The following is a 19,701-nucleotide window of genomic DNA, read 5'->3' as shown; positions in this document are numbered from 1 at the left end:
AATGTAAGCATTTCACATTGTATATCGAAGCAGTACTCTGAACCCCATAAATGCATCAATGTACAAAGTTATGATTTAATAAAAAATAAAAAAAAGAAAAAACAAAACAAAAGTAAAAATGATTTTTAGCTTGAGGGTCATATAAAAACAGGCTGAGGGTGGGATCTGGCCCACAGGCTGTAGTTTTCCAGCTTTTGTGGTATATTATTTTAAATCTCTTAAGGTCTAGCTTGAGTTATTTACTTACATTCCCTAATACCTAGCATAGTGCTGAGATTGTACTAGGTTCTCAGTAAACTCAGATCTCAATTAAACTGAAATAAATTAATTGGAGGTGGAGGCAAAGAAGAGAAAAAATGGTCGGGTTTAGTCTAACAGGCATTTTACCAGGGAGAAAAGGCTGAGTTAGGGCCCAGGCTAGATGACTCAAGGGGCCACTTACCAAGGATTTATAGGTAATGAGAAGACAGCTTCTCATACCGTCACAGATTCTGACACATTCCCTTAAAAATCACAGATCTTAATACTCTCCTCATCTAAGCAGCAACTCTGCTACCACAGGCAGCTGCCTCCTCTTGTGTCTACTTATAGTGCAGCTGACTGGAGCCCATGAAATAAGAGCATATCTTTTCCCCCAATGGTTGCTTTTGTCCTGTGTTAATGTGCCTTGCTAATGGGTTCTACTGCCATCCAAGATTCTGAAAAGCGGCTGACTTAAAACATCTACCTCCAGAGGAAGAACAACTTGGCAAATGTAGAACTACCTACATAACTGCTATGAATAATTCTTCATGGACAGGAAACATTCCTGAACACAGTTGCTGGATGGGAGCAAGTTTTAGATCCTATTGTGGTTCCAAGTCTTGAGACATGTTGATGATGAACATGGAAGGAAGGAATAAATGGATGAAAAAGCTCCGTGGTCAAATTTATAGTCATAGTCTCTGCCCCAGAACTTTCAGAATGCCAGTATGTTGTAGTATCTCGTGAGAGATCCTAGGGTATGTGCAAGGCTTTCCCCTAAGGCAGTGGTTCTCAACCTGTGAGTCTCAACCCACAGGAACTATACTAAAGGGCTGCAGCATTAGGAAGGTTGAGAACCACTGTCTTAAGGCATTCTTGCTTCTGGACACTCTGGCAAAGTCTGAGGCCAGAGCTGTTTGCCTCAAGAGGTAAGTGGCTCTTTCTCCTAGCATCCAAAATGCTCGGTTATTGCCAGCCCCTGCCCTACTGATAGCAGTCTTCCTATTCCTGGGGAGAACAGAGAGGGAGGGGTGAGCACAGATGCTATTTTATGTCCTGCTAGGCTTCAACCTCCGTGAAGAAGTGGAGCCAGCCACAGGAGACTGGATCTATCTCCAGGCACTTCCTTCCTCCTTTTTCATGACTTGAGATTTCAGAATAATTCACTGCAATGTTCTTTGTTAAGTCTCTGCAACCCCATATTTACCTCCCCATGTTTGTGGAAGGAAAAAAGGGAACAAGTGGTCTCTTGGGCGTTGTAACCAAACAAGCAGATGCTTCCAAAGGAAGGTAAGTGTCAGATGCTTAACTGCATGACTAAGTAAAACACATTATCTAACCAAGCTTCATTCTGAACTAGCGAGTCCTACATTTTAGATAAAAAGAAGCAAAAGGGTGGAAATAATTTATTTAAAGACAGGCTGTGAGTTAGTGACGGAGCAGGAAACAGCATCAAAGTCCCTTGATTCACAGACAAGGTCTTATCTGCTAGAAGAGCCAAGAGTGTGGGCAGTGATGCTGAGACAAGGAGCAAACAGCCTGGAGAGGAAAGGAATATGAGCCTTAGGAAATACTCTGAAAAAAGCAAATTAAGGAAATCCCAAGGTCCTTTGTAGCTGTTCTAATGTGTGCCTGGGGTGTGGTTGAGGGGGGGGCTCTATGTTTCTGAGGAAGGTACTTCAAAATGAAGTGAAAATTTAACTTTGGTACTCAGTTTTCACTGTCTGATCAGTGGAGCCATAGAAGATAGGAAGCAAAGGGGAGACTGCGGGAGGCCTTGACTGGGGCTTCCTTGCTTCCCTCCTCCACCTGCCCTATACTATAGGTTATGATGGTGACATGGTGCATGACACCTTCACAAGGTGGTGACTGTTGGGCAATACCTAAAGGGCTGAACTTCTTTGTCTCTGGCTTGAAGACTACATTTTGCATACCAAATTACTATACACAGAAGGTCTCAGCTGACTTGTAACTTAAATCTGAGACCACAGCTCCTTGGTTTTTATATAACCAGGAAATAAACAAAACAGACTCTAAATTATCCATCAAGAAAAAGCCGGGCCAATGTTTACTGAGTGAGTGACATAACATAACCACCATTTACGTATGCCTGCTCTGTGGGAGAACCCTGAGAAGTGATGTTGTGGGTTCACTGAGACACCGCCCCACCTTTGGGTTGTGCATTATCAAAGCTGTACACCTTTCCCTTAATAAGGATGATAACCAAATGATTATAGCAGGAATGTTTTGCATAATTCTGCAAGTTTTGAGGCTTGATAATGGGGAGATACTTTGAAACAGAAATCTGTTTAGGATAGGGTTTCTCTAGCCTGGAAACACTGACATTTTGGACTCAATAATTTTTTTGCATGGGGCTGTCTTGTGCATTGTAGGATGTTTACCTGATCACTGACCTCTACCTCCTAGATGCAAGTAGCAACCTCCATGCCTACTGCCGATTGTGACAGTCAAAAATGTCTCTAGACATTGCCGAACCTCCTTTAAGGGGCAAAAATCACTCCATTATACATATGTTAAAGTAAAAGGTAGTAAGTCAGGACAGTAAAAGTTCTTGGACTCATCATTACATGTGGTTCAGAACATTTTAAAATGTATGCTGACATGCTGATAGCAAAAATATACTCACTGTGTACAAGAAAACAAAAATCTTTCCACATCAGCAGCAGAGTGAGTTTTGTAAAGCCTTCTGCATCATATTCCACGACACCTCTAAGTAACAAAAACATACACACACAAACAAAAAACCCTCATAAAAATAAGGTATAAAAGAGATGACACCAACTAAAGAATATATTCATGAAGTCAAAGTCATTGAATCTCAATGTAGGAAGGGCCGGAGATTTGGAATGAAAGTATCTAGGGTCAAGTCCCAGCTCTGCCATTTACTATCATTATGGCCCCAAGCAAATCACTTAACCTTTGCAGCCTCAGTTTCCTCATCTGCAAAACAAGTATAATAATATTTGTAAACTCCATTACAGGGTTGTGAAAAACAAATAAGATAAATCATCAAATGCTATACAAACATTAGCTACTAATTATTAGTAAAAGGACAAATTAAGAAATCAGATCAGCAATGGCTCTAAAACATCAAACATCAGTGTACTGTCTGTACAGGGACTGCTAAGCCTCACTTTCACTGGGCACTAAACAGTAACAATCAAGGGCAGGATTATTAAATTCAGGATTATAGATTACTTTTCTTCCAAAGCACATGGAATCTTTTCCCTTGTGTTCCCCTTGTCCTCCCCACTGGGCTTAAGATAAAGTAGCAACATGAGATAGGTGGACGCTGGCCTCACATGGAAGATTCATACCTCATGTATCAAGGGAGAACACTCCTGACCACTGAAGGGGCTGGGTAGGATTCATCTCATCCATTTCCCTCAAGAGCTGAGTGCCTGGAGGAATGCTGCCAAGATGTGACAATACCAACCACATACTGAGGACAGAAATGATTTTCTTTCTCAATCATACAAGGGGGATTTTGATATCCTTAGCTGCCTTTTCCTTGGCTAACCTAGGTCACTGATACTGATGACCTTCCAGATTAAGCAGGAAGGAACAGTTGTCCTCCTTGTAAAAGCAAAGGAACTAAGATACTAAAGGCTAAGTGATCTGCTCAAAGACGGTTGGTACAGCATACAGATTTTAAGTCAACCATTCTAGTTACCAGTTTACATTTCTATGAAATTTATAATTAACTGAATATGCTATAACACTGATATCTAAACTTTTTAGATTCTGAATCCTATAGGCCAAAACAACCACATAGTTGTCTACATATAGTACAGTATACATACAGTATACATACAGTATGGTAAAATGTCTGTATACTTAATGCTACTACATTACTATATTATACACATAATAAAACACATACAAATGTACATTAAAAATTAGATTAAAAACAAATGTAAACACAAATTTGATTATTTTTCTTATATTCCAACGGGATGAGTTGTATAACCTCTCTGCAGGTCACTGTGCTAGACTCTTCATTTTTAATTATATGAAACAATTTTACTTGAAGATCAAGACCAGTGGTATCATTGATTAACTACTGTTTGTATCAGAAGTATTTTTAAGTGTTCATAAATAAAACTGAAAATAATCTTAAGTATTTTTAGTTTTATTGTTTGGATATTAATACTTCTATTTTAGAGGAATGAAAATTCCACTATGCATAATGAACACATTTCTTAAAATTGTTCTGAGAAGTAATAGTTTTGCTTACAATGTCAACCTTTGAAGATTATATCCTAGAGAATGGCCAACTTTATTCTGGGTTTCATTTTCTCTTCCTATTCCCAATTTTCTTTTGTCCTAATTTCATTTATTTATTAAAATGTTAATTTTTTGTTACTGTATACATGTTAATATATTTATAAACCTTCTTTGGAACAAGATGGAGTAAAACCAGACCATGAAAATCCCTAGTGTCTAGTTTCCCCCATGGACGGCATAACCCTACCTCCTTAAGATCATGAGGAAAACAAACGCATTCCCTGGAGCTCAGCCTCAGTAGAAGCTCAGTAAGGCTTCTGACGTCATTAAGGAACGGGCTGCAGTGTGGCAAGGCACTGGCAGCCAGAAGGAAAGGGGAAGTGCCCAGGGCCAGAGCAGGAGGAGATGCCCACTCAGTGCCTGCAGTCACACGCTTCCCTTTCCTCTCGTGGAGCCATCTTCCAATTCCGAATTTCAAGCATGAGTCACTGCTTTGCATCTAATACTAGACTTCCTTCCCAAATTTGGGTGGCCCTGTTGTCAGTAGAGTCTTGTCAGGAGACCTGCTTCCTGGAGAAATGGGGCTCCTGCCCTGGCTCTAACATTCTAGGTATGTGACCACCACCGGATTACTGAGTTTGCCATAGGCTTCTTCAATATCATGTCAGTAATGTAGGCTACTGTGAGGCAGTGAAAGTGCTCTGCAAACTGCAAAGAGCTACAACCAGCAGGAATCACCACTATTACTACTGCTGTGTCTGGGAAGCCATGCTGCTACTCCAGATATCCGAGTCTACTGGCTGCCAGAGAATACTAAAAAAAAATGTCTTCCTGAGAGGCTTCATATAAACAGCACACCAAAAAGAAAAGGAACTGAAAAGTTACCTATATAAGAACCAAGGGCTCTTTTCATCATCAAACACTGGTCACCAGCCAGTGAAGGCATAGTTGGCAAATAGTTTGAACAGAGCAGAACTTACGTGCCAAAGTGACTGAGGAAAGCAGCAATATACTCTCTTCTTTTATGATATCCCTGAATCACATACTGCACCTAGAACAGGAACCCAGAGCTGCTGAGTAGAGTAGAAACTTTTAAAATGTTTTTAAAAAAATTTTTTCAAAGATTCAGAGGAGAAAGATTCATAAAATCAACAGCCATATTCCTACCATGTATACTCACCAACTGTGGCCTTGTTGCTCGCTCCAGTCAGCCATCTACCTACCTAATAACTTATCCATCAACATTTTAAAGGAAATTCGAGACATCATAGGAAGTTCACCCCTACATGCTTTGCTACACAACTCTAGAACATATGACGTTATCTTATACAACCACAATACCATCATACAACCAACATACCCAACAAATTTAGTAATTAGTCTCTGAATTCTAGTACCCTGTTCATTTTCAAAATTTCCCAGTTGTTCCCAAAATGTTTTTTAAAAAGCAGTATACAATTAAGGATCAGGTGTTTTGCTTTTTGTGCCTGTTAAGTCTTTTAATCTAGAATAATAGCACCTCCTTGAGTGTGTATGTGTATGTGCCCGTACATGCATATGTCACAGTGACTTTTCAAAGACATTAGGATAGTTGTTCTGTAGAATGCCTCAAGTCTGTTTCTTTTCTTTTTCCTTTATCCTCTGTATTTCTTATAAATTGGAAGTTGGAGCTAAAGGTTCACTGATTGGGCTCAAGGTAAACATTTTTGGTAAGAAAACTTGCCAAAAGTTTTGTATCAGCAATAGGGATACTAGGTTTGATCACTTGGTGAGGGAGATGACAGGCAGACCACTTCATTGTAAAGACATTTTCCTTTGCCACAGTGAGTACTCTGTGGGGATACCTCTTGAAGTATGTGAAAACCTCGTTTCTTAGCAACCCTTCAAATAATGGTTTAATATTTGTTGGAGATCCTGGTCTGAATCAATTCTTTGATTAGGGAATTGGCAAAATGGTAATTTCTGAATTCTCTCTCTCTCTCTTTTTTTTGAAACCATCTCACTTTGTCACCCCCAGTAGTGTGCCACGGTGTCACAGCTCATAGCAACCTGAGACTCTTAGGTTCAAACCATCACTTGTGTCAGCCCCCCAAGTAGTTGGGACAACAGGCACCCGACACAACACCTGGCTATTGTATTTTAGAGATGGGGTTTGTTCTAGCTAAGGCTGGTCTCAAACTCATAAGCTTAGGTAGCCTGCCCGCCTTGGCCTCCCAGAGTGCTGGGATTACAGGTGTGAGCCACTGTGCGTGGCCTGTGATTTCTGAATTCTGTCATTCCTTTTGTATACATCAGCTCACATTATCCATAAAGAAAAGTTTTCTCTCACCAAATGGAGTTATTTGGTTATCCTGAACTCCTTAATTCTTCATTAAGATTTTAACATTCAAAGTAAGGAGTGTTACAATGGGAGACTTTATTTTGTCATTTTATATTTCCTCATTACCAAAATAACAGTTTTTGTAAAAACAAAAAAGGGTGAACTCATGAAGCTAGGCATCTGAAAGTTAGTCATTTGCCCATCAACTTCTAACACAAAAACACATTCCTTATAACATCCTCATAATGGTTAAAAGAAACAGTGGGAAGGAGAAACCTCCAAAATTATTTATGTTGGCTATAGCCATACTGAGTTTCCATGGCTAACAAAAGCTCAAGATAAAGTGCTTGAAATAACCTTGACACAATTGGTACTGATAGTCATGTTGTACCCTTTAAATGTAAAACAATTCTATTCATATAATAGGGGTTTATGTCAATTTATAAAAACAGTGCTTACTTTGCAGGCTTAATGCAGGATCAGAAATGTTATTTTGGGAAAAGAAAAACAGATGATAAGTTTGCTTAAGTGGCTTTGTTTAAACAGGGGATGAAAACAGTTCTGTGTACTTGATTTTAAAAACAGAAAACCATTTTAACAGAAACCCACAACAAAACTGGCTATAAAGATAGATTCCAATGTAATTATGGAAATTCATTTGAAGAGATTGTTTCTAAAAGCAGCCCATACTGTCCTCATTTGTAGCAAACAGAAGAACACCAATTTTAAAAGACAAGTAAAATTAATGAAAGGGAACCAGATAAGAAAAATTGACTGATTCTTATATTTCTGAGAAAACGGTATTATAATTTTTTTGAGGGAAATGTGTGACGGAAATTAATCTCAATTGGTGAGCTTTAAAAAGGCTTTTCTTCTCAGTTCTGGACCAAATTTGCATTTTTTTCTATAATTCTGGGACACAGATTTGAAGGCATTGCAAAGCCCCAGAATGTAAATAAGAATTCTGTCCTCTGATCAGGTCTGTAGGAGGGCGGAGGCTGGAGGGATTTGATTTGAAGTGAAATGACCATCCCATAAGAGCTAAGTGCTCTGGAATCTGTGCCAGGCCCATAGACTGTAGGGTTGCCGGATTTTAGTTTCTCTGACAATTGAAAAATAATGATGAAGGCTTTGAAATACTACTGCACTTTTAAAATATTTTCTATATAGAGATGTTATCTTTTGAATGAAAGGGACAAACAAAAGATCTATTTTCCAGCCCAATGTAAGTCAAAAGGACCAAAGAAAATTGTACTTCGGCAATTAAGCAAACTGAGCCATAGTCCACATGGGAGAGGAAAGAGAGTCAGTGTTGCTCGTGCATTAATATCTCTAGTTTTTGGCTACATAAAGTAGCTGGACACTAACAAGTATAATCTTACACTTTTAGAAACATCTGATGACAACCATTAGAGTAAACTCAGCTACTTGCCAATGTAATGACTTGTCAATGTAGCTAAGAGCCAGTGATCATCTGATGTACCTTGGTCTAAGACCAGCTGACTTGCAAATCTTGCCTCTAGGAGTAAGACTCTAGCAAACTGCTCCCAGACATGACAGGAAGAATCAAAAGCTGACTATTTTGAGTGAGGTATAGAAAAGCAGAAAGAGATAAAGACAGTTTTAATGAATTACCCTGATATCAACTAGTGGCAAACCATGCATACACATGCTAGATAACTAGGAAATAAAGGGGTTCAAAAATGTAAAACTCCCTTAATTAACCTGAAACAATAAAAAATAAAAATGATGAAAATAAAAATGAAGAACTGGTCAGGAGTTGCGGTGGGTACCTGTAGTCTCAGCTACTCGGGAAGGTGAGACAAGAGGATCGCTTGAGCCAATGAGTTTAAGGTTGCTGAGAGCTACCACAACACAGCACTCTATTCAGGGCAACAGAGTGAGACTCTGTCCCTAGAAAATAATAAATAAATAAATACTGAGGGATTTTCAAATAACTCAGAAAGAAATTTAAAACTATAAGAAGGCATAAGATCTAGCAAAAACTTAGTGGAAAAGGTAATTCAAGAAAGAGGTGACTTAAAACCACAGATATAAAGTTAAGATATGAAGATAAGAATTGAACAGGAGATCAGAATCCTCAGAAAAGGAAGGAGGAGGACAAAGAAATGGAAAGAGAAACAGACGAAGTATAATTCCTAAAGTAGGAAAGGCAGATGTCAGGTGTAGGCTGGAACTAAGAAGATAGTCTGAGGAGATAGTGCATGGTGATTCTGGCATGTGGTGTACCAGAGAAAGGGGTCTTCCAAGACAGAGCTGGGAACTTGCTTTACCTTGTTGGTGAGCAGGTGGCACACTTGAGGAACATAATCAATGAGACATCCTCCTCCTGGAAAAGCTGGGATATGAAGAGCTGAGGAGCCGCCAAGTGCACTGAAAGGATAAGAGTACAACAGACACTTCTCTTAGGGCTCAAGCAACTTAAGAAGTGATACCTTCAAACAGACTTGGCTTCTCTCGTCAAAGTGTGGCACCAACTGCCTGGATTAATGATGATGGGAATATGGGCTTTGCTTTATAATTAAATTTCTATATCTTAATTTATTTTGTTAAATCAGTCTTATACATTATTAACAACTAATGATGTTATTATGTAACCGTACAAATTCACAGATTTTGTGGGTATGGATAACGTCTTACCAACGGTAGTAGGCTGTGTGTATTATCGAAACATATACTTTTATACTCTTCATTATACCTAAGGCATTGCTGGGCAAAGGTAACTTATTCATTAAACACCTGCACAGAACTTAAAGGAATTGACACAACACTGCAACAGACAACATTATATCTTACTGGCTCTGTTACCTTGAATTCTAAGAGGTACATAAGAAGAAGGTACAGTCTTAACAAGAAGGTATGGTCAATTATCATTGATTCACGCATTAGTTCAATGTTGATTCAGAAGTAGTTTTCAGAACTTTTACAGATACCCTTTTCAGTTGAAATTAACCAGCATACAATTATTAAAAGAAATTGTTAAGAACTTCACAACATGCATTTTATTTCTCAGTCTTAATCTTAGTAGAGTACTGTGGTATCACAGCTCAGAGCAACATCCAGCTCTTGGGCTTAACCTCAGCCTCCCAAGTAGCTGGGACTACAGGCACCCACCACAACGCCCGGCTATTTCTTGTTGCAGTTTGGCCAGGGCTGGGTTTGAACCCGCCACCCTTGGTATATGGGGCCGGTGCCCTACTCACTGGGCCATAGGCACTACCCCTAGTCTCAATTTCCTTTTGCTCTACTTTGTTTTTCTCATTTTAATTTAATTTTAATGTATATGTTTCAATATGACTCTTTTTTTTATTGAATGATTCAATATGACTCTTAAGCCCTCTTTGTAATATGATAGGATATTTTTAAAACCCCTAAAATCCCTTAATGTGATTATTCATTAAGTCCCCACAATTACAAGGTTCTACGTGGAATACAAAGTTGTCACAGTAACTGCCTAGAAAATCATTCCTAAGAAGTTTAGGGCACACTGACTTCACCATTGGGTTTGTGATACAGGGAACATATGTACCTTCTAAAAGGATTTCAGCCCCATTCTGCCTTCTGTATCAACTATGATTTCTGAAATGAATTTTTTTGGTAAAAATAAATTTTATATTTATTTGCTTATGGGAATTAAAAATCTCAATGAACAAAATCCCCAGTCATGTGAGAAAGTTAATATGGAGTGGACACACACAATCCTGACAACTGAGATCATTTTAGGAGCATCAGACTAAGCATGGCAATAATGGATCATCTGCACTCTGCAACAGAATCAGCAAGACCATCCTTCCCTTTTGCTACTCTTAAGAGTAGACATTGGATTAGATTTGGTCTAAACTCTGAAGAAGGCTAGGAAAATTTCTATGACTCCCTGTGAACTGGAGGAAGGCTTTTTGTGAAGGCATACATATAACAAAATTCTAATGATTTCACCAGGTGGAAAACTGATTAAGAGAAAAATTCTATAGTACATAAAAAAAAATCCAATATTTATATCCTGTTGTTATTGGTCAAATATCTGTATAACACAGAGAATGCCAAGATCCAAGTTACTCCTAACTTACTTAGAGGAATAATCCATGGCATGATAAAATAAAAAAGAAAGTAATTTAGATAGTTCCCCGGAATTGATTTTAGTGGGCTTTGAATTATATAAAATATACAGGACAAGTTCTTAATCATTCACTAAATTGCATACAAGGAAGGAGAATAGTTTGTGTATAATCCTCTAAACTTCAACCTTTTTCTCTCTGCTTTAATTGTCTCATTTGGAAGTACAACCATTAAACAAAAATTACCTGTAATGATGAAATGAAGCAGAGCTATGAGAAAATCCAGGCTGCTGCCAGGCCCGTGTCTTTCTACACTGTGTCTGTCATCATCAAAAACTAACACTTGTTGCTAGGTGCTTTATCACAGTAGCTAGGTTAATTTCCCCAACAATGCAATAGGTAGGAATTATCATTCTAATTTTACAGATGTAGAAATTGAGGCCCAGAGAGAAAAAACTGCCTTAGACTCATACAAATAGATAAGAGGCAAAATCAAGATCTGAACGCAGGTCTGCTTGTCACCAGAGTCCAGGCTGTTTCTGCTGAAATACGCTGACTCCCCAAGTAGAGGGGTTTTAATCACGAAGGCTACAGGGATGGGAAGAAAGAGTGGGTCTGGCTACAAGTTAGCCAGGCGAGGATGCCAGTGATGACTGACAAAGGGCTCCCGGAGACACCCAGGCCACCCCTGAGGCTCAGCTTCCTTTACAGTTTTCCACATAGCAACCAGGCAAGCATTCCTCTTCATTATGTTCACACCTCAGTTGCTCCCCCACTCCAACCATCAAACAATCAGATTCACTTGATCTTGAATGTGATGAAGTAACCACTTCGGCATGTTAATTCTACATGACTCAGTTGCCTGTGTGGGGCAAACCTCCATGTGTGAAATGCTTCAGGTACTGTGAAGGATAGGATTAACCAAGAGTTTATTTTTTAAAGGAAGATTATTTCACTCTTTATTTAACACAGTAGTTTCTTAGCTCATAAGGGTACAAAACCTAACATCCAGAGTTATACACTGATAAGTGTTGCTGACTCATGTCTAAAGATCTACCTCACCAGTAAATATTTAACAGGTTTGCTATAGCCTGAATGCTCCCCTGATCACGATTAATAAACAAAGTCAAGTGCCATGAAATAAAAGAGCTATTATGTTTTTAAAGGGTGCAGGATGGAGGTGAGGTCTTGTGATCTCTAATTATTTAATATTCATGAACCAAAAAATATCAGGCTGAGCATGTACAATGGAAACTCACCCTGTGCAGAAATTCCAGGGCTCTCCTAGATATTCTCAGGAATGCAGGGCTGGCTGGAGAGAAGGCAGGGCCTGGCTAACCCACTAAATGGCTGAGGACTGAGTGAGAAGGAGATGAAAGGGACTCCTTGGTGCTGATTCTGATCTCTGGAGCAGTGCAGTGAGGAAGCAGGGGTAAAAAGGTGAATAAAAGTAAATCACTGTGGCAGGGGCTCAGGCTGAACTTGGGAAGAAAAAAGGATGAAAAGGATTTTTCTGGGAATCACACCTATGGTGCATATTGCAAGGGTACATGTCGGATCTATATATAGAGTATAAATGTCGTAACACAATAATTAAGTGAATGAGGTGAGGGATATATTAACCAGTATGATGTAAGCATTCCAAACTGTATATGAAATAGGCATATTGTACCCCATAAATGCATTATGTATACACGATCTACCTCTGTATGATTTAATTAAAAAAAAAAAAGAAAGAAAAGGATTTTTCTGATGGAAAGTACCTTCTTATCTCTTCATGACTAAAATGAAACATGAAATTAGTTGATCTAAAGTTGAAATTGAATCTGAAGATACAAATTAAAAGGACGAGACCAGAGTTTGAAAGACCTTTCCAGCAATGGAGATAAATAGACCAAAAGGTAACTAGAAAAGCATTTCCAGGTCTCTCTTGTTGGCTCTAACAGTCAAATGTAGGAACTGCTTATACTGAATGTATTAATACTATTCCCTACAAATGGAACTAATAGAGCCCTTTGTGAACTCTGCAAATACTGAGAGTTTCTCTAATATACAGTGTCATGTGTCACTTATAATGTTTTGGTCAATGGTGGTTTCCTAAGATCACAGTACTCTATTTTTATTGTACCTTTCTGTATTTAGATATATGCATAGATACACAAATACTTGCAATTGTGTTACAAATGCCTCCGTTATTCAATATAGGTACATGCAGTACAGGTGTGTAACCTGGGAGCAGTAGGCTATACCACATAGCCTAGGTGTGTAGTAGGCTATGATACCTAGGTTTGGGTAAGTACACTGTGATATTTGCACAACGAAATCACATAACTATACATTTCTTAGAAGGGGTCCCTGTAGTTAAGCAGCACATGACTTAATTGAAGCTAGCACACTGGCTTCAGTGTGACAGCATAAAGAAATTATTTTTAAGTATTATGACAGAAAAATTCAGGGAATTAGTTTAAGTGAAAGCTTGACTTGGGCTTTGGGCTTGACTTGGGACAATCAGTTTTTTTTTGAGACAGTCTCACTATGTCGCCCTCTGTAGAGTGCAGCGGCATCACAGCTCATAACAACCTCAAACTCTTGGGCTTAAGCTTCAGTCTCCTCAATAGCTGGGACTATAGGCGCCTGCCAGAACACCTGGCTATTTTTTTGTTACAGTTGTCATTGTTGATTTTAGCTGGTCCAGGCTGAATTCAAACACACCAGCCTTGGTGTACATGGCTAATGTCCTATAGGAGCTGCCTGGAACAATGAGTTTTTGATTTTGACCTACTATGGAACAGCAAATCCCTTCCCCCATGTGGAGTTTTACCTGAGTGGTCAACGGAAATGAGCAAAACATAATTTAGCACTGGAGAAAATCAGAAGGTCCAGTGATTCTCAATCCTAATTCTCGCTTCTATCAATTTTTTTTCTCTTGGGTTTTACCCAACTTCCTCATCGGTGCAGTGGGGATAACACTAGTCTCAAAAAGACACATCTCTCTTAAAGCATCAAAAGAGTTAAGCTAATCTTAAATTTGTACCAAGCATTTGAAGAGAGATTTCATTCTAGAATGCCTCTAATTTGAGCATTTTCTGTCCAACGGTCATGACAAGGAACTGTCAGAGACGCTTGGTTAGCCTTAGTGTCCTGCTGCTCTTTGCCCTTGAGAGGGTTCTAAGGGAGAGGAAGGTGTCTTGGCTGCCTCCTCCACACTCTGATTCAGGGGAGTATAAAGGCTGAAACATGGAAATGGAGAACTTCTAGGACAAAAGATGGAGACAAGCTGCTTTTAGCCTCTAAGCTAAGAGCAATCCTAAGAAAAAGTATGCCCCCCTCCCCCCTTCAATACACTTCAACAAGCACTAGTATTGCTAACTTTATAGCTATACTACAGAACAGAGGTTCTCAACCTATGGGTTACGACCCACAGGAACCGTATTAAAGGTTGAGAACCACTGCTATAGAACTTGCTTGTGGTTTAAGAACTTGTGGTTCCCATTATGAATGTGTGATTAGAGCACCACTGATAAGTCCCTGCAAGATAGAGGAATGTCAGGGACCTCAAGAATCTGGAGCACTTTATTGTACCAGATTATGTTTCCTGGTGACCCGCCAGGAGCAATTACAATAAAACAAGTCACCGTTATTTATTGAGTACCCACTTTTGCCAGACACTCTGCTAGGTACTTTATGATCTCTAAACCTCACAACAACCCTGCCATGTAGATCTAATTGCCCAATTCATAGGTGAGAAAACTAGGGGTGTTTGACCATTAAGTATTTTGTCCAAGATGACCCAGTAAGTAATTTACAGACATGGGCTTGCACCAGGTCTTTGTGGTCCCAAAGCCTATGTCCTTTTTCACTAGGAATTCTTTCATTAGGAATTTAAAAAGTCCAATCCTTAACCATATATTGAAACAGTGGTATAAGTGATTGAAATTGTTCTCAAAGCTTTTGTCTATAAAATTCACACATTGTCACCTCACTTTTTCTAAGTTTAAGATAGTGCATGGGGCAGAACTTGTGGCTCAGGGAGTAGGGCACTGGCCCCATAATCCGAGGGTGGCGGGTTCAAACCCAGCCTTGTCTGGCCAAATTGCAACAACAAAATAGCTGGGTGTTGTGGCGGGCACCTGTAGTCTCAGCTACTCGGGAGGCTGAGGCAAGAATCGCCTAAGCCCAGGAGTTGGAGGTTGTTGTGAGTTGTGACGCCACGGCACTCTACCGAGGATAATAAAGTGAGACTCTGTCTCAAAAAAAAAGATATTGCATGTTACAAATTGACCTGATGGGATTAAACAATCATTTATAGATGCAAAAAAGTCAGAAGAACATATATATTAAGGAGAGCCTCTTATTTTGTTTTCTAACTAAAATAAATTTTTTTTCCTAGTAAAACATTTTCTAGATCTGCTGTTATCCCTCATCTCATGTCATACAAGGTTAGACAATTAAGTTCACGAATTCATCCTAGAAAAACTACAACATCCCTCATTGCTGAATATCAGTACCGTCACCTTCAATGTACTCCTCTTGGGAAGCTATGCACCAATATTAGTGCCTACCTGGTCCCTCCTTCAAAGCAGTTTTGGAACTCTTTTTTCTGGAATGGCCATCAAAGCTGTCACTGTTTGAGGTCTGACAATTAACTTAGTGAACTCACCCTAGAAAAAGTGCTACATACCTCATTGCTGAATATCACTATGGTTACCTTCAAAGTACTCCCCTTGGCCATCTGGTGACTTTAGTGATATCTAGCAATGAGGTATGGGGCATTTTTTCTAGGGTGAATTCACAAACTTAATTGTCCAACCTTGTATTCAGTCGAGTTGACTCGATTCAACTGAGTCATCTCCAGAGTTTTTCAGTCCTCAGTTAAACCAAATCAGGGTGTAATTCAATATGGAAGAATCTAAATGAGTACAACAGAACAAGAACATAAAAGACAAGACCAGAAAGATGAGATAGGGATAGAAGAACATCTGGGGATTCTCACTGAATGAGAGGCCTACTACTGAGGCATCAACACAGCCAGGCCATCATACATTAGAGAATAATCTAGTATTTCCACTGAACACACTTGACAGCACAAGTAAGGCCCTTGTTAGCTTACTGAGTTCCATTTCTTCTTTATCATTTTTAGAGAGACAAATAAAAATGGAAATTTTCTGTGACAATGACAGTATGATTAAACACTAAGAAAAAATTCCTCCTTGGAGAACAGTCTAAACAAGTTAAAATTGCTAACTTAAATTACCTAGAAGATTATGGAATCATTAAATAGAGTAATTTAAAAATATGAAGGTATACTACTATAATGGATAATTTCGATCAGCTGATCTCTGCTTAAGGACAGTATAAAAAAACACCTACAGTGCATCTTACAAGGGTACATGTGAAATTTACTAGGTGTAGAATATAAATGTCTTAACACAATAACTAAGAAAATGCCATGAAGGTTATGTTGACCAGTCTGATGAAAGCATTTCAGATTGTGTATAAAACCAGCATATTGTACCCCATGATTGCATTAATGTACACAGCTATGATTTAATAAAAAAAAAAAAGTTTAAAAAATAAAAGATATTTGCTTGGCAAATGAATTCTCCACAGAACAAAGCAGGGAATAATAACTCCGTTTACTAACACTAACTATGCATCAGGCGCTATACCAAGTGCTTTTCCTGTATGACATCTACTCTTCACCCCACCTACAAGAGAAGTGTTATTATTATCCCCTCTTAAAGATGAGCACGCTGGAACCTTAGGGATGCTAACTAGCCTCCTTAATGTCACACAAGGGGCTGAATGGCAAAGAGGCATCTAACTCCAGGTCTCTCTAACCTAAATCTACCCCACTATGGGTCTTTAGTTATCGCTTTTGCAACTTCTATGTCCTTATTTGCCGACTTGACATCTGGTTCCACACATGGCTTGGGTGTTTCAGTCCATGCCTGGGCTGAACAAGCCCTTGAGGCTGTTTCCAGGAACATTTATTAAACTTATTTAGGTACCTGAACTAAAGTGATTAGGCCTTTGTCATTCTAGGAAAAGGAACTCCTGGAAATTTGGATGATCTGACAGCCAGAGGACTTGACAGAAAGAGGGTGGAATGCAAGCAAGAAACTTTACAGTTAAAGAAATGCAAAAGACAGGACTAATGTAATTGCAAACAGAATGTCTAATGACATGGACCCTAACCAAGTCTTTGTTCAGAAATGTGTTTAGGTTTGTTAACATTGCTAAAAAGCCTTTGAGGGGCAGTAATCTTAACAGATGTCCACCATCAGGATTTTGTTAACATGTAGGAAAGCATTTTAAGTAAGCCCTGCAAACAACAATGGACTTAGCAGATGTTTTCCTAGTAAGATTTGGCATGAACTATTTATAACGACGCCCAGTCACTCAATACACAAATAGGCTAAGAGAGAGAAAGGCTTTTTTTTCTCTCCTTACATCTTGATCCCAGGGCTATTACCTGCAATTGACACCCTCACAGTTTCTCTAAGAAGTGAAACTATTTTCAAATAACCAGTGGTCAGGAAGGAGTGACTTTAACGCAAACTTGTTATAAATTTACAACTTGGAAACTCCAGTGAAAGGCTTTACTGCTCTGCTATCACAGGTTCAGGTTACTTTTCCTAGCAACTACCTTGATGACATTTTTACTGGAAAAAAAAAAATCAATGCATACAATAGCTACCCTAAAACCACAAACATTTTTCTAACTCCCTCTCATTGCACACAAGTTTTTTAAATTAATTTTTATTTCCAAATATTAGGGGGTACAAGTGTTTTTGTTGTATGAATGAACTGTATACTGATGAAGTCAGAGCATACAGTTATTATACACAGGTTTTAATGATGGTCACAGGAAGATGCAGAGAATAAGAAGAAAATCCTTCTGCCTTACCCGGGCACTGGAGGAGTAGCCACCTGATTCCTGTTAACTGGTATTTACTAAAGGCTTGGACTAGGTAACTTCGTGTATACATCGCTGGTCTCTATCCTCAAAGTGTTAATCTGTAGGTGGCTAGAACTTAACTTGTGCACAAAATCAAAAAGATACTACAAGATGGTATTAGCCAGCAAAGTGCTACATAACACTTCACCATTTGTTTCTTAAGTGTTCCTCACTTGAGTTTTTACAACAGCCTTACCAAGTAGGTAGCAAGTGTTAATACACTTACTATGGAGAGGTAAAAGAAAACTGAAGCCTAAGAGGAACAATTTGCCCAAACTGGAAACAGTGAAACTGGACCATAATCTTTCTCTGTGCCTGGACTTTTCGCATTTGCTTAAGAATATTCTTTGGAGCTTGTTAAAAACTCAGAGACCCAGGTATACCCCAGAGAAGCTAATTTATTAGGTTCAGCAGGTCTGAGATGGCGTCAGGGAACGTGCATGTTAACGTTAACCTGTTCCCTAGTGGCTGCAGAGGCAGGTGGTCCTCACAACACATTCTGAAGCCTTGCTGCACTACACCTCACTCTGATGATACACAGCTGGGATGGGGAATGGCAGGGGACTGGTCAATGCTTATCTGACTCCCATCCCGGCGGCATCGTCACTGACAAGGTGAAAAGTATTGTGGACAACAGGAAGATAGAGAAAACAAGCACGCTTTTACAGTTTAGTATAGGAGGTAATAGATCTATAGAAACAGCTAGAAAGAAAGAAGGTGATTTTGGTTGAGTGTAATACATGGGCAAAACTGTTATCAAAAGCTTGGAGCTCGTCCCCAAGGCTGCATCAAAGAACAAGGACAAGTGGTTTGAGGAGAAGGAAAGAGAAGTTTATTAATTTGCTGGCAAATGAGGAGGTTGTCAGACTCTCATTTTAAAGTACCGATGTCCTGCTTCTGAGCAGGAGTACAGAGCTTTTAAAGCTTTTTTTAAAAATTAAAGCCATCTTCAGCTAAGACAATCTCCTGACCTCTGCCCTGGACAATTTACTTGAACCATCTTCTGTGGCACAAAGAACAAAGGACACTTGCCTACTCCTCCCAACCACTGGCCTGAGGCAGGGATATTGGTTTTAAAGTCTCCATCTTTTTCAAAAAAATTTATTTATTTACTTTATTTATTTATCTTTTTGAGACAGAGTCTCACTATGTCACCCTTGGTAGCATGCCATGGCATCATGGCTCACAGCAATCTCCAATTCTTGGGCTTAAGCAATTCTCTTGCCTCAGCTTCCTAAGTAGCTGGGACTATAGGCGCCCGCCACATCTGGCTATTTTCTTGTTGCAGTTGTCATTGCTGTTTAGCTGGCCCAGGCTGGGCTCAAACCTGCCAGTCTTGGGGCATGTGGCTGGCGCCATAACCACTGTGCTATGGGCGCCAAGCCGGGATATTGGTTTTAGTTCTCAAAAAGGGTAAGTGGGTTTTGAAAAGACAGAAAACATGTTTTACCCCCTATCAGGACAATTTCTCTGTTATAAAATGAAGTGTGGCTACATTCAAGTAAACACAAGGCAAGACAAGGGAGCAAAGAAGACAGAGACGCTACTTAACAAAGCAGGGCTGTGGATCAAGGTCAGGATCTCCATGTAGACAGAAAAACATGGGTCCTAGACCCACTTCTGCCCCATTGGGAAAAGCCTATTTCATGCCCAGGCTGCCTGCTGTAAAGAGAGAGAGGAAGAAGAATGTTGGTAGATCCAGATGCAATGCCTACAGTGAACTGAAAAGAAAATCTGAGATTAAAAATTTTTGTTTAGTCATTGAGTGGAGATTAAAAAAAAAAAAATCTGGGCTTTGAAACTGAACGTCAGCCAGTCTTACTGCTTAAAATTTCTCCTTTACCCCGACAACT

At 39.3% G+C, this 19,701-nt stretch overlaps 1 protein-coding gene across 1 annotated transcript in view; it reads right to left on the bottom strand.

Moving 5' to 3' along the window:
- Positions 1–19,701, bottom strand: part of BABAM2 (BRISC and BRCA1 A complex member 2) — a gene marked incomplete at its 5' end in the record, with an annotated part of 402,516 nt that overhangs the window by 79,675 nt on the left and 303,140 nt on the right. Inside the window, 3 exons of the mRNA XM_012803778.1 lie at positions 2,891–2,973; positions 5,472–5,542; positions 9,106–9,205. Coding sequence (XP_012659232.1) covers positions 2,891–2,973; positions 5,472–5,542; positions 9,106–9,205 — 254 coding nt within the window. The remainder of the gene's footprint in view (positions 1–2,890; positions 2,974–5,471; positions 5,543–9,105; positions 9,206–19,701) is intronic.

This window comes from Otolemur garnettii, unplaced genomic scaffold, assembly GCF_000181295.1.
Source record: "Otolemur garnettii isolate 467f Iridium unplaced genomic scaffold, OtoGar3 scaffold00022, whole genome shotgun sequence".
Lineage (NCBI taxonomy): Eukaryota > Metazoa > Chordata > Mammalia > Primates > Galagidae > Otolemur > Otolemur garnettii.
The sequence above is the reverse complement of the archived record's forward strand: the minus strand, read 5'-3'. Positions and strand labels throughout refer to the sequence as shown.